The sequence below is a fragment of the Rhinopithecus bieti genome, unplaced genomic scaffold, assembly GCF_001698545.2.
Source record: "Rhinopithecus bieti isolate Rb0 unplaced genomic scaffold, ASM169854v2 scaffold_425, whole genome shotgun sequence".
NCBI lineage: Eukaryota > Metazoa > Chordata > Mammalia > Primates > Cercopithecidae > Rhinopithecus > Rhinopithecus bieti.
In genome coordinates, this window is record NW_016803361.1 from 4,974,261 (window position 1) to 4,989,740 (window position 15,480).

At 49.2% G+C, this 15,480-nt stretch overlaps 1 protein-coding gene across 2 annotated transcripts in view; it reads right to left on the minus strand.

Annotated features, from left to right (window-relative positions):
- SIPA1L3 (signal induced proliferation associated 1 like 3) overlaps nucleotides 1-15,480 on the minus strand; it is a 170,223-nt gene that overhangs the window by 65,876 nt on the left and 88,867 nt on the right. For both annotated transcript variants that reach the window (XM_017881217.1, XM_017881222.1), the window contains 2 exons: nucleotides 10,876-11,452; nucleotides 1,471-1,745 (listed from right to left, as the gene is read on the minus strand). In XM_017881217.1, the coding sequence (XP_017736706.1) occupies nucleotides 1,471-1,745; nucleotides 10,876-11,452 (852 nt within the window). The remainder of the gene's footprint in view (nucleotides 1-1,470; nucleotides 1,746-10,875; nucleotides 11,453-15,480) is intronic.

A 15,480-nucleotide genomic window follows, 5' to 3' on the forward strand; every position in this document is an offset into this window, starting at 1 on the left:
CTCACTGCAAGCTCCACCTCCCGGGTTTACGCCATTCTCCTGCCTCAGCCTCCCAAGTAGCTGGGACTACAGACGCCTGCCACCTTGCCTGGTTAGTTTTTTGTATTTTTTAGTAGAGACGGGGTTTCACCATGTTAGCCAGGATGGTCTCGATCTCCCGACCTCGTGATCCGCCCATCTTGGCCTCCCAGAGTGCTGGGATTACAGGCGTGAGCCACTGCGCCCAGCCTTATTTCTTTTTAATTTTGGTGGGTACATAGTAGGTGTATATATTTATGGGGTACATGATATGTTTTGATACTTGTAATACACTTTATGTTTGAGATGTTCCATTAAAAAATGAAACAGCCTGGGGAGGCTCAGCACTTTGCGAGGCTGAGGCAGGCAGATCACCTGAGGTCAGGAATTCAAGACAGTCTGAGCCACATGGTGAAACTCCGTCTCTACTAAAAATACAAAAATTAGCTGGGCGTGGTGGCACGCGCCCGTAGTCCCAGCTACTTGGGAGGCTAAGGTAGGAGAATCGCTTGAACTCAGGAAGTGAAGGTTGCAGTGAGTTGAGATCACGCCACTGCACTCCAGCCTGGGTGACAGAGCGAGACTCCATCTTAAAACAAAACAAAAAAACAAAACAAAAGAAATAAGTCACTACCAGCTTCCCACTGTGAGTGGAATAAAACCTAAGCTTCTCCCATGGCTCATGAAGCCCACACCATCTGCCTGGTCACCTCTCTGTCCTTTGCTCCCAGCTCTCACTCCTGCTTGTTCTGCTCCAGCCACACTGGCCTCCCTGCACTCCAGGAATGCACCACCCATGTACACTGGGGAGGCTGTGCCCTGGCCAGTTCCCGTCAGGAGCCCGCTGACCAGAAAACCACATGGCTGCCTCCCCATGGAGCCTCACAGAGCCTTCTCTGCCTGCCTTGTAAGCAGCTCTCCCACTGTGCTGCAGCCGCTTCGTTACCCTGCTTTAATTCCCTTCTGAGACTTCACACTACCTGATCCTGTATGACACACCTATTTCTTCATGGCCTGTCTTTCTCTGTAGAACACAAACCCCAAAGGAGCAGGCACTTTGTTGTGGTCACTTTGAACAGAGCTTGCACATAGTAGGGGCTCAATAAACACATTTTGAACAAATGAATGAAGTGTGGGGGGCTCACAGGCAAGCGACTATTAACATCCTGTGCTTCATGTAGAAAACAGGAAGAATGAGGTTCTCCCTTGACAGGGCAACTGTGGAGATTAAATGGGATCATGCATATATGAAGGGTTAAACCAGTAACTGGCATACAGTAAGCGCTCTGTAGATGCGCCCTCCCCATCCTGTCACCGTTGCCATTATTCCTGCCTAGAAGGGCCTGCCTATCCCTCCTCTATTGGGACCTCAAGTGACAGTGCCACGGAGGTCTCATGCCAGCCATCTGGGAGCTGCCACCCACCACCCGGCTGAAAGGCGGAGGCCCTTACCTCCGGGGTGTGCCGTCCTCGAAAGGCGGGATGATGACCACCTTCACGGTGACAGAGGTGCGCAGCAGGTCGATCATCTGGTCGTGGGTCAATGTGACCACGGCCACCTTGCAGATCTCCACCAGTCGGCTGCCCTGCCGGAGACCAGCCTGCCAGGCGAACCCGTAGTCCTCGACCTCGGCCACCGTGCCGTCGTACTTCACGTGGAAGCCCAGCTGCCCGAGCCCGTTCCGCCGCAGCGTCATGTCCACCGTCTCCCAGCCATTGGTCATCACCTGCAGGCCACAGGCAGGATCGAGCCTCAGAAGCTGCCTGGGTCAGCTTCCCCGCTTTGAGGTCAAAAACCTGCTGACTCCCTTCTATTAATACCTTCCTGGGCGATGGCAGGAGACCTGAAGGCGGAACACGCACCCGGTTCCAGCCCGGCTTCCTGATTTCTGGAGGGGAAATGTGCCTATGCGACCCAGTGGCTTCTAACCTTGCAGAGACATTGGCGGTCATGAGCTATGGCTCCAAAGGCCCCGACCTCCCTCCTTCTTGGGGTCATGGGATTGCACTTCCTGGCTCCTTGGTGGTTGGGTGGGGCCCCGGGACTTGTTTTGGCCAATGAATTGCGAGTGGCACTGGCATGTCCTCTGGGCTGCCGTTATTTGTTTATTTTATCGTTATTTATTTATTTTTGAGACAGAGACTCACTCTGTCACCCAGGAGGGAGTGCAGCGGCATGATCTCAGCTCACTGCAATGTCTGCCTCCTGGGTTCAAGCGATTCTCCCGCCTCAGCCTTCCGAGTAGCTGGGATTACAAGTGTGTGCCACCACGCCTGGCTAATTTTGGTATTTTTAGTAGAGACGTGGTTTTACCATTTTGGCCAGGCTGGTCTTGAACTCCTGACCTCAAGTGATCCACCCATCTTGGCCTCCCAAAGTGCTGGGATTACAGGCGTGAGCTACCACGCCTGGCCAAGAAAAGGAATAATTTTATGTCACAAACTACTCTACACATTCGCGTTTTACACACATGCCCATAGACACAAATATTCCTTGCAATTCGAATCTGTCACATTCTTGAGTGTGGATAGCAAGAAGTAAGAGTTTGGATGGTAAAGGACTTACCTGAAAATGTCACTGAATCTGTTTGGTTCCTGATTTGGATGGCGAGAATTTGGAAAGTGGTGGAAACATGTATGACCAAAACAATGCTTCATAAAATAGTCTTATCTTTACTCACTGAGGCACACTGTGACACTTTTTATTGTTTCCCATACTATTACTATGGCAGAACCCTTATAAAGGGGATCAGTGCCCACATAAAAGAGGCCTGACACAGTGGTACATGCCTGTAATCCCAGCTACTCGGAAGGCTGACACAGGAGAATCGCTTGAACCCGGGAGGTGAAGGTTGCAGTGAGCTAAGATCGCGCCATTGCACTCCAGCCTGGGCGACAGAGTGAGACCGTCTCAAAAAAAAAAAAAAAGAGGCCCAAGGAACTTGTTCACCTCTTCCACCGTGACAGCAAGAAGGTGCCATCTGTGAATCTGAAAGGGGCCCTCACCAGATACTGAACCTGCAGGTGCCTTTATCTTGGACTTCCTGGCTTCTGGAACTGCGAAGAAATAAATTTCTCTAGCTTATAAACTACCCAGTCTAAGGTATGTTGTTATATTCAGGCTAAATGGACTAAGACACCTAACCTTTAACATTGTTGCAACTCAGGATGAGTGCAGAGCCTCACGCCTGTAGTCTCAGCACTTTCCCAGGCCAAGGCAGGAGGACTGCTTGAGCCCAGGAGTTCAAGATGAGCCTGGGCAACATGGCAAGACCTCGTCTCTACTAAAAAAAAAAAAAAAAAAAAATTAGTTGAACATGGTGGCATACTCTTGCAGCCCCAGCTACTCAGGAGGCTACAATGCAAAGCAAGCTTGAGCCCAGGAGAGTGATGCTATAGTAAGCAATGACTGTGCCACTGCACTCCAGCTGAGGTGAGAGCAAGACTTTGTCTTTAAAAATAAAAAATTAAAATTAAAATTAAAATCAAAAATTAAAAAAAATTATGTCTCTGTGATTGATTTTGTAGCCCATTCATGGGTGACAATGTGTTTATTTGACAATAGGAATTATCGTTAATTTTTTATTTTATGTATGATGACAAGATACTTAGGTTTAAGAGTTTGTATCTTTTAGAAATAAATGTTGAAGAGTTTACGGATGAAATAATAGGATGTCTAGGATTTGCTTCAAAATAATTGGGAAAGAGAGGGAGGGAAGAAAGAAACAAGATCAGTCATGGGTCAGTAACTGCTGAGGCTGGGCTGGTGATGAAGATTTGGGTTTTTTTTTTTTGAGACGGAGTTTCACTCTTGTTGCCCAGGCTGGAGTGCAGTGGTGCTATCTCGGCTCACCGCAACCTCCACTTCCCGGGTTCAAGCAATTCTCCTTCCTCAGCCTCCCGAGTAGCTGGGATTATAGGCGTGCTAATTTTGTATTTTTAGTAGAGACAGGGTTTCTCCATGTTGGTCAGGCTGGTCTCAAACTCCCGACCTCTGGTGATCCACCTGCCTTGGCCTCCCAAAGTGCTGGGATTACAGGTGTGAGCCACTGTGCCAGGCCAAGACTGGGCTTCTTATATGATTCCTTTTGCTTTAGTGTATGCTTGCAATTTTCTATAATTAAAAAGTAAAATTCGGCCAGGCGCGGTGGCTCACGCCTGTAATCCCAGCACTTTGGGAGGCTGAGGCAGGCAGATCATGAGGTCAGGAGATTGAGACCATCCTGGCTATCACGGTGAAACCCCATCTCTAATAAAATACAAAAAAAAAAAAAATTAGCTGGGTGTGGTGGCAGGCGCCTGTAGTCCCAGCTACTCGGGAGGCAGGAGAATGGCGTGAACCTGGGAGGTGGAGCTTGCAGTGAGCCAAGACCACCCGCCACTGTACTCCACCCTGGGCGACAGAGCAAGACTCTGTCTCAGAAAAAAAAAAAGGTAAAATTGGGCTGGGTGCCATGTCTCATGCCTGCAATTCCAGCACTTTGGGAGGCTGAGGTGGGAGGATCACCTGAGGATAGGAGTTCAAGACCAGCCTGGGCGATATGGTGACACTCTGTCTCTAGTAAAAAAAATACAAAATTAGCTGGGCGTGGTGGTGCACACCTGTAATCCCAGCTCCTTGGGAGGCTGAGGCAGGAAGATCACTTGAACCCGGGAGGCGGAGGTTGCAGTGAGCCGAGATTGCGCCAATGCACTAAAGTCTGGGAGACAGGGTGAGACTCCATCTCAAAAAAAAAAACCCACAAAAAAGCAAAAGTCATTTGAAAGGAAAGGTGTAGCTTAGTGCCTCAGAAGAGAAAGCTGTGGCTGGATTCGTCCTAGCCCATTACTTCTGCTCTGGGAGTCAAAATTCTTCTTCCCTTTGAAGCTGTCACTCTAGTGTCCAAGGAGTTTGGCTGTGGGTTATTAAGCAAAGTCCTGTGTGTCTGTGCCCACAATCAATTAGGCCACACCAGCCCTCAGAGTCCCGGGCGGTTCCTTGGAAGGCCCGACCTTCCATAAAGTCCAGAGAGAGAGTAGGCAACAGCTCAGCAAACACTCCTGTGGCAAGGCCTGCCAACGCTGTTTGTTTTCCATTCCCCCTGCCTCTGCCTTTTGGTAATTAGGTCCAGGCCTCCTCTGTAAAACAGAGTTTTGATGGGCATGTGGCCACCAAGTCGGGGACCACATTTCTCTGCTTCCTTTGTAGCTGGGTATGGACAGATGACTCAGTTTTGACCAACAGGATATGAAGTGATGAAACTTCTACATCGTGTTCTTTCTTTTCTTTTTTTTTTTTTATTTTTAGAGACAGAGTCTCGCTCTTGTCATCCAGGCTGGAGCGCAGTGGTGCGATCTCGGCGCACCGCAACCTCCGCCTCCCAGGATCAAGTGATTCTCCTGCGTTAGCCTCCCCAGTAGCTGGGATTACAGGCGCCACCCACCACGCCCAGCTTTTTGTATTTTTAGTAGAGACTGGGTTTTACCACGTTGGCCAGCCTGGTCTCGAACTCCTGACCTCAGGTGATCCGCCTGCCTCAGCCTCCCAAAGTGCTGGGATTATAGGCATGAGCCACCACGCCCAGCTTTTTTTTTTTGGTAGAGATGGGGTCTCGCTCTGTTGCCCAGGCTGGTCTTGAACTCCTAGCCTCAAGCAATCCTCTCACCTCAGCCTCCCAAAGCTCTGGGATTACAGGGGTGAGGTACTGCATCCAGCCAAAATCCTCTAAATCAGGGATGTCCAATCTTTTGACTTCCCTGGGCCACACTGGAAGAAGAACTGTCTTGGGGCCAGGTGCGGTGGCTCATATCTCTAGTCCCAGCACTTTGGGAGGCTAGGCCGGTGGATTGCTTGAGGCCAGGAGTTTGAGACCAGCCTGGTCAACACGACGAAACCCCGTCTCTACTAAAAATACAAAAATTAGCTGGGCATGGTGTTTCACGACTGAAATCCCAGCTACTTGGGAGGCTGAGGCACAAGAATCGCTTGAACCTGGGAGGTCGAGGTTGCAGTGAGCCAAGATTGCACCAATGCACTCCAGCCTGGGCGACAGAGCGGGACTCTGTCTCAAAGAAAAAAAAAAGAATCGTCTTGGGCCTCACATGAAATACACTAATGCTAATGATAGCTGATAAGCTTAAAAAAAAAAATCACAAAAAACTCATGTCATAACGTTTTAAGAAAGTTTATGAATTTGTGTTGGGTGCCATTCAAAGCCGTCTTGGGCTGCAGGTTGGACAAGCTTGCTCTAAATGTTAAACTCTGGTAACTAACTTAATATGTCTGGGATTGTATCCAACCTGTGGATCTGAGACCTTCTCCTTGTCTGATTTAGCACTGTCTGATAGGTTCTCCTGGCATCCTCCACACCCCCCTTTCAAGCTCTTGGCACTTGTAACTGTGTGTTTAATATCTGTCCCAGAGAGGAGTCCCATGAAAGTAGGCCTGGGTCTGTTATGGTCACTGCTATGTCCCAGTACTGCCCAGGCCAAGGCCAGGCACATAGTAACACTCACTCAATTAACCAGTGATGGAATACCATTAGTTCAGGATGTCTGGGGCAGTCAAGTCAGCCTGCCAGGGAGAGTGTGGAATCTGTACCCTGTGGATGCTTCACAAAGAGAGAAACTTGCTGTCATGAGTCATTCAAGGTGGGCCTGCCCCTTCATGGGAGATGGCTTATGTCACCATTCCCTGGCCCACTGGTTCCCCAGCAGGCTCTGGGGCGTTGAGACTGGGGTGGGGTGGGGTATGGCTGTGGAAATGTGCTCTAAAAGGACTCCGCCAACAGTAGGCACGGGGGTGGGCGTGGGACAGAGTGGCAGTGAGGATGTGGGTAAAACATGTCACCTGGCACAGTGCCTGGCATGGTCCCTGCTTAAAAAACGTGAGCTGCTGTCAGGATTAGGGGAGGTGGAGTAGCCTAGCGTTTAAGAACCCAGGCTTGGCCGGGCACAGTGGCTCAGGCCTGTAATCCCAGCACTTTGGGAGGCCAAGGCGGGTGGATCACTTGAGGCCAGGAGTTCGAGACCAGCCTGGCCAACATGGCAAAACCCTATCTCTATTAAAAATGCAAAAATTAGCTGGGTGTGGTGGTGGGCGCCTGTAGTCCCAGCTACTTGGGGGGCTGAGACAGGAGAATTGCTTGAACCCGGGAGGTGGACGTTGCAGTGAGCTGAGATCGCACTGCTGCACTCAAGCCTGGGGGACAGAGCAAGACTCTGTCTCAAAAAACAAAACAAAATGAAAAATCCAAAAACCCAGGGTCTTTGGGCTCTGGGCAAGTCAAGGTATCTCTGGGCCTCAGTTTCCTCATCTGCGAAGCGAGGAGGAGAATGGTATCTACCTCATCAGGCTTTTGTGAGCAAGAGACGCAAAACCACCCAAGATGCTGGGCAGGGTCTGACGCACAGCTGGCGCCTACTTGAAGCTCGCTATTATGGCTGTTGCAGCATACAATGCATTCGTGCCTACACTCGGTTCCTGCTCACTCAGCGGCTACTGTGCACCAGATGCTGGCCTAGGTGCTGAGGACATGGCAGTGAACACATAACGCACAGTGCATGGCAGATGGTGGTTAAGCAGGCAAAGCGGGAGAATGTGCTCCAAGCCAGGGGAGGGGGTGTGCAATCTTAGATAACAAGGCCTCACTGACAAGGCAACATGTGACCAAAGGCCTGTAGAGGAAAGGGAGTGAGCCATGTGGTGATCAGAGCAGTGTTCCAGCGAGAGGCACAGGCAGTCCAAAGGCCCTGAGGCCGGACACCGTCCTAGCATGCACATGAAATCCCAGAGGTCTGCATGGCTGGGGCAGAGAGAGCAACAGGGACATGAGGTCAGAGAAGTCGACAGAGAGTCAGTTCACACCCGGCCTCATGGGCTTCGATAAGGACTGAGACTTTAACCTAGAATGACCTGAGGGTTTAGAGCAGAGAGGTGATGTGATCAGATTGCTCTCAGTACCATGTCGAGAACAGGCCACAGAGAAGCAAGGGCAGGGGCAAGAAGGACCAGAAAGGACACTACCTAAAGTGTCCGGGAGAGACCAGGTTGGCTGGCGCCAGGGTGGGGGCTATGGGAGAGGCGGTTGGCGTCTGCCTACGGAAGTGCAGCTGACGAATGTGGGCATGAGAGAGAGTGGAGCCCAGGCTGATGCCAAGGCTCTGACATCTGCAAACGGAGGGATGGACTCGACCCTTTTTTCCCTAAAACCTTATTTGAGTAGAGGACTTCTGTTTTATGAAGTCAGGAAACCTCTGAGAGGGGTGGGGAGAAACATTAAGGAGAGTTTGCTTTTGTTTGTTTGTTTTGAGACAGAGTCTTGCTCTGTCACCCAGGTTGGAGTACAGTGGCTTACTCTCGGCTTACTGCAACCTCTGCCTCTCGGGTTCAAGCATTTCTCCTCCCTTAGCCTCCCGAGTAGCTGGGATTACAGGTGTGTGCCACCATGCCTGGCTAATTTTTGTATTTTTAGTAGAGATGGGGTTTTACCATGTTGGCCAGGCTGGTCTCGAACTCCTGACCTGAAATAATCCATCCACCTCGGCCTCCCCAAGTGCTGGGATTACAGGTGTGAGCCACCGTGCCTAGTCACTTTTTCATTTTTTTTTTTTGAGTTGGGGTCTTTCTCTGTTGCCGAGGTTGGAGTGCAGTGGTGTTTTCATAGCTCGCTGCAGCCTCAAACTCCTGGGCTCAAGTGATCATCCCATTCAGCCTCCTGAATAGTTGAGGCCACAAGTGTGCAGCACCATGCCCAGCTAATTTATTTTTTAGTTTTATTTTTTGAGAAAGAGTCTCGCACTGTCACCCAGGCTGGAGTACAGTGGCGCGATCTCGGCTCACTGCAAGCTCCGCCTTCTGGGTTCACGCCATTCTCCTGCTTCAGCCTCCCGAGTAGTTGGGACTACAGGCGCCCACCACCATGCACGGCTAATTTTTTGTATTTTTAGTAGAGACGGGGTTTCACCATATTAGCCAGGATGGTCTTGATCTCCTGATCCTGTGATCCTCCTGCCTCGGCTAATTTATTTAAAAATTTTTTTTAGAAACTGGGTCTCACTATATTGCCCAGGCTGGTCTCAAACTTCTGGGCGCAAGCAATCCTTTCTCTTTGGCCTCCCAAAGTGTTGGGATTATAGGCATGAGCCACTGCACCCAGCAATGCAGAATGATTCTTGTTCTTGCTTTTCAGATGAAGAAACTGAATCACAAAGAAGCTAAATAACTTGGCTTAAGGTCATGCAGCTGGTAAGTGGCAGCACTGGGACTTGAAGCCAGGCCTTCTGACTCTAGATCTTGTGCTCTGAACTGCCGTGTTATATGCTATCTCTATTTAGCATGCATGCCACGCCGTTCTGCCAAACCCACTGCAGAGGCAATCACTGACCACAGTCTTCTTTCTCGTGGAGCTTAGATGGTGCCTGAGTCCTTCTCAGCACAATGCTTCAGGCAGATAGCAACTCAGCTGTCACCAATCTGCCACTCTTGGTTTGTCCACGAGAGGTTTAGGGGAAGATTTCTACCTAGACTGTGAGTCTTTGTCTTTTATTTTTTTGAGACGGAGTCTCGTTCTATCGCCCAGGCTGGAGTGCAGTGGCCGGATCTCAGCTCACTGCAAGCTCCGCCTCCTGGGTTTAGGCCATTCTTCTGCCTCAGCCTCCCGAGTAGCTGGGACTACAGACGCCCGCCACCACACCCGGCTAATTTTTTTTTGTATGTTTTTTAGTAGAGACAGGGTTTCACCGTGTTAGCCAGGATGGTCTCGATCTCCTGACCTTGTGATCTGCCTGTCTCGGCCTCCCAAAGTGCTGGGATTACAGACTTGAGCCACCGTGTCCAGCCGAGTCTTTGTCTTTTAATAGGGCAAGTTAAACCATTCACATTTACTGTGATTACTAACATGGAACTCATTCCTGCCATATAATTTTATGTTCCTTTGTGCTTTCTTGTATTTTTTCCTCCTCTCCCCTCTGCCTTATCCTTTAATGGTTTGGACATTTTTCATTCTATTTCAATTATTATAGAAAGTACTCTTACACTTTTTTTTTTTTCTTTTGAGACAGGGTCTCATTCTGTTGCCCAGGCTGAAGTGCAGTGGCATGATCTCAGCTCACTGTGGCCTCAATCTCTTGGGCTCAAACAATCCTCCCACCTCAGCCTCCTGAGTAGCTGGGACCACAGGCATGCACCACCATCATGCTTCGCTTATTTTCTTGTTTTTTTTTTTTTTTGTTTTTTTGTTTTTTTTTTGTAGACAGGGTCTCACTATGGTTACCCAGGTTGGTCTGGGAATTCCTGGGCTCAAGCGATCCACCACCTCAGCCTCCTCAAGTGCTGGGATTACAGGCATGAGCCAAGATGCCTGGCCTACATTTTTTCTTTTTTTTTTTTGAGATGGAGTCTGGCTCAGTCGCCCAGGGACTACAGGCGACCACCACCACACCTGGCTAATTTTTTTGTATTTTTAGTAGAGACGGGGTTTCACCGTGTTAGCCAGGATGGTCTCCATCTCCTGACCTCGTGATCTGCCCACCTCGGCCTCCCAAAGTGCTGGGATTACAGGTATGAGCCACTGTGCCTGGCCTGGCCTACATTTTTAACCTAAGCTTAAACTTTCTATCAATGTCCAAGGTTAATAAGTATCTCTTGTCTTTCCAAGGTAACAGCATGAAGATCCTTAGATCTCTGGCACAAAATCTTCCAGAGGAAGAACCTAGCTGCAGAACCCACAAGATGTCTAGTGTGTCAGTGACAACTGTGATTCTCTTGAGGCCAGTGCATTGTCTTAGCCTAACTGACTGGGCTAGGGAAATATTTCAGTGGTCCCTGAGGCCGAAACCATACACACCGCCGCCCTGTTGCAGGGCTCTCACCCTTACCTTCAGTCTCTGCACGATCTCCCTTATGTCCTCCACAGAGCCCTCTGTCGCCTGTAGGAAGATGTGGTCCCCTCGTCCATAGAATATTTTAAGTGTGGAGGAGTCTGGAGTCCAGCCAATGACATCCCCACAGTAGCAGTTGAACACCACCTCCTTGGTGCGTAGGTCCAGGAGCACCACAAACTCATTGGAAATTCCCAAAATGCAGTCGATTTCCACCCCCTGGGCATAGTCCTGGGCTGCCACCCTCCAGGCGATAGCCCCTGCGCTGTGCTGCTCGGCGCCGGCCCGTGCTTTTGTCTTTTCCTTCTTCTTGGAGGTCAGGGAGATGAGGTTGAATTTGCCGGTGGAGTCGATGGGGGTGTTGGAGACACAGTTTTCAGCCAGGTCCTTGAGATACTCCTGGCGGGTCCTGGTGGCCATGGTGTGGAACTTGTCGGACTTGTGCGCAGCATTCTCAGCGTTAATCACCTTGGCCAGCAAGAAGTCTCTGAAGACGTCGGATTTGCGGAATGTGGTTCCACTGGGGATGGGGGGGCCGAAAGGAGGAGCGTCTTTGGATCGGGTCACAGCCATACTGTGGAGGGAGAGATTATTTAGATGGTGGGAAGAAAGGCACTAAGACACTTTAGAAAGAAAATATTCGATCAAAAAATAGGAATAGGGTTTTTTTGTTTGTTTTGTTTTATCGAGACAGGTCTCACTCTGTCACCCAGGCTGGAGTGCAATGGTGCAATCATAGTGCACTGCAGCTTTGACCTCCTGTCCTCAAGCAATCCTCCTCCTCAGCCTCCCAAGTAGCTGGGACTACAGGCTCACACCACCATGCCCAGGCAATCTTGTTTATTTTTTGTAGAGAGGAGTTCTCACTATGTTGCTCAGGCTGGTCTCAAACTCCTGGGCTCAAGTCATCCTACCTCCTGGGCTTCCCAAAGTGTTGGGATTACAGGTGTGAGCCACCACACCCAGCCAAATGGTTTCCTTCTGAAGAATGAAAGTCCCCGTCTAATTAGTAAGTTGCTGGCTAACCAGATTCGAAATCTAATAAAAAGTCAGCTGGGTGCAGTGGCTCATACCTGTAATCCCGGCACTTTGCGAAGCTGAGGTGGGCAGACCACCTGAGGTCAGGAGTTCGAGACCAGCCTGACCAATATGGCGAAACCCTGTCTCTACTAAAAATACAAAAAAATGGCTGGGCGTGGTGGTGGGCGCCTGTAGTCCTAGCTACTCGGGAGGCTGAGACAGGAGAACGGTGTGAACCTGGGAGGCGGAGGTTGCAGTGAGTCGAGATGGCACCACTGCACTCCAGCCTGGGGTACACAGCGAGACTATGTCTCAAAAAAAAAACAACAAGAAAGTGTTAGGGCACATACACATTTTTTATAAAGCAGATGTCTGAACATCCTCTGACATCAAAGGGTAACTCCCCAAGGACTGTCCAGTTATTGTTTAAAATAGACTGTGTGGCAGATCAGATTACAGTTTGGCAAAAATCCACTCCCTCAGTGCAGTGGCATGATCTCGGCTCATGGCAACCTCTGCCTCCTGGGTTCAAGCGATTCTCCTGCCTCAGCCTCCAGAGTAGCTGGGATTACAGGCGCCCACTACCACACCTAATTTTGTATTTTTAGTAGAAACGGGATTCTCCTTGTTGGTCAGGCTGGTCTCGAACTCCCGACCTCAGGTGATCTGCCCGCCTTGGCCTCCCAAAGTGCTAGGATTACAGGCATGAGCTACTGCGCCCAGCCTAAAGTTTACTTTTAAATTAAAAGATTTAAAAAGATTTAAATTGGGGAAGATATTAAAAAAAAAACAATCCCTCCTCTCTACCTTCGGAGGCAGGCACACCCCACGGATCTTGGTCATGTGACTTGATCTGGCCAACGGCTTCCAAGTTAAAGGCTTGAAGAGTGTGTGTGTGTGTGTGTGTGTGTGTGTGTGTGTGTGTGTTCGGGTAGGGGGATTGACTCCTAAGCAACTGCCATCACTGTGGATGAACAGACCCCAAGCAGTCTACTGGTCCCAGAAGATGAAGGACCTCTGGAGCAGACCTGGAACCAAGTCCAGCCAAACTCCAGCAGACACGCAGATGTGTAAACCAGAAAGAAACATTAATGTTTGTCACTGAGCTCTGGGGTGCTTTGTTATACAGCTTTACTGCAGGAACAGCTTACTGATGTAGAATGTTTACAAGGTTTAGTTCTTTTGAACACTTGTGTGACACAAGTATACCTTGTAAGTCTTCTCAACAAAGGTTATTTTGAAAATTCATTGCATTCCTCTGGTAGATGCTGAGGTTTAAAGAAGAAAAAAAAATAATAAAGGAAGTTCATTGTAATAGGAAGTTAGAATGGAACTCTTCCTGTTTCGGATTTGATGGAGGCACTATCATGATAGAAATAGGATAGCAACTCAGGAGAATGTCAAGAGAAAGTGAGGCCTGGTGTGGTGGCACACACCTATAGTCCTAGTCACTCGGGAGGCTGAGGCAGGAGAATCACTTGAATCTAGGAGGCGGAGGTTGCAATGAGCCAAGAATGAGCCACTGCACTCCAGGCTGGGTGACAGAGAGAAACACTGCGTCAAAAAGAAAAAGAAAGAGAAAATGATCTGAAAACTCCATTCGCCCAAACTCTTATACCTCATTTCCCACAATGTAAACTATGGAGACAGAAAAGGAATTTGTGGAGAAAGTTGGGGGGTGAGCCCCATTCTCTCCCTACACAACCCCCAGCAGGAGGGGCCCCCTAGGTAATGCTGTTTTTTTTTTTTTTTTTTTTTTTTTTTTTTTTTCCTGAGATGGAGTATCACTCTGTAGCTCAGGCTGGAATACAATGACGCAATCTCAGCTCATCGCAATCTCTTCCTCCCTAGGTCAAGCAATTCTCCTGCCTCATTCTCCCAAGTAGCTGGGATTACATGCACCCACTACCACGCCCGGTAATTTTGTATTTTTAGTACAGACAGGGTTTCACCATGTTGGTCAGGCTGGTCTTAAACTACTGACCTCAAGTGATCTACCTGCCCTGGCCTCCCAAAGTGCTGGGATTACAGGCATGAGCCACCGCGCCCAGCCCCAAGGTGATCCTTACAGCAGCGAGGGGCCTGGGATCTGTCTCCTGCCTGGGTAGGAAGCCCCGGAAAAGCCCGGCGAGCAGCCAGCCAGCTCCAGCCACAATCCACATGGCACTTCCTTGCCTCCCTTTTCCTCCCTGCACTCCAACCCTGGATGGGTCAGAACCTGGCAGTGAGCAGGGCTGGGAGGAGGAGAAGTACAAGGTGCAGAAGCAGGAGAGGTAACCAGGCTCTCCACCCATTGAGGCTTCTGGGCGGAAGGAGCCCTGAGCCCGGACAGGAAGATCTGTTGATGAGTCACATTTGGAGATTTGATGAATATCTTGGATGTGATGCTCTGATGACCAAATTAAATACAGGCTCAGTGGCCTTTGGGCAGATTATTGCTAAAAGTGCACAAAAACGCCAAGGCACCTGCCAGAATATTCACTGAGGGCAGGTGAGTTATGTTCTTCATGTTTCTTTTATTATTATTTTTTGAGATGGAGCCTCGCTCTGTCACCCAGGCTGGAGTGCAGTGGCAAGATCTCAGCTCACTGCAGCCTCCACCTCCCAAGTTCAGTCAATTCTCCCGCCTCTCAGTCTCCAGGGTAACTGAGATTACAGGCGCGTACCACCATGCCTGGCTAATTTTTGTATTTTTTAAAAAAATTTTTGTATTTTTGGTAGAGATGGGGTTTTACTATGTTGGCCAGGTTGCTCTTGAATTCCTGGCCTCAAGTGATCTGCCTGCCTTGGCCTCCCAAAGTGCTGGGATTACAGGTGTGAGACAATGCACCCAGCCTGCACTTTTCTCTCTTTTCTCTCTTTCTCTCTTTCTTTCTTTCTTTTGAGACAGAGACTTGCCGCTCTGTTGCCCGGGCTAGAGTGCAGTGGTGTGATCTCAGCTCACTGTAACCTCCGCCTCCCGGTTCAAGCCTCCCAAGTTTAAGCGATTCTCCTGTCTCAGCCTCCTGAGTAGCTAGGATTACAGGCATGCACCACCACGCCCGGCTAATTTTTGTATTTTTAGTAGAGACGAGGTTTCTTTTTTAATTCTTTTTTTTTTTTTTATTCTTCTAGAAATGGGGTTTTACCATGTTGGTCAGGCTGGTCTTGAACTCCTGGCCTCATGATGTGCTTGCTTTGGACTTCCAAAGTGCTGAGATTACAGGTATAAGCCACTGTGCCCGGTCTCTTTATATTTCTTAATGGCACAAGGTGATGCAATAAGTTAACTATGTTTTCCTAAAAATGCATGGTATTTTCATCCTTGATTAAAACCTCTATTTGTCAGTACAGTGTCAAGACAGAATTCCTACTGTTTCTCTTCCAACTGTAGGATAATTTTAAAAAATAGAGATTATGGATTAAAAATACTCCATGAAACTCCAACCCAATGACACACTTGCCCAGGTTTTGTTGATTCCCTCCCCTTACCCCCAACTCTTGACAAAGGTGACAGTGCGACACTCATCCATTTGTTTGACAAGCACGTCCTGGACTCCATGCTCTTGGGCATTGGGGATAACATGGTCCCTGCCTTCCCAG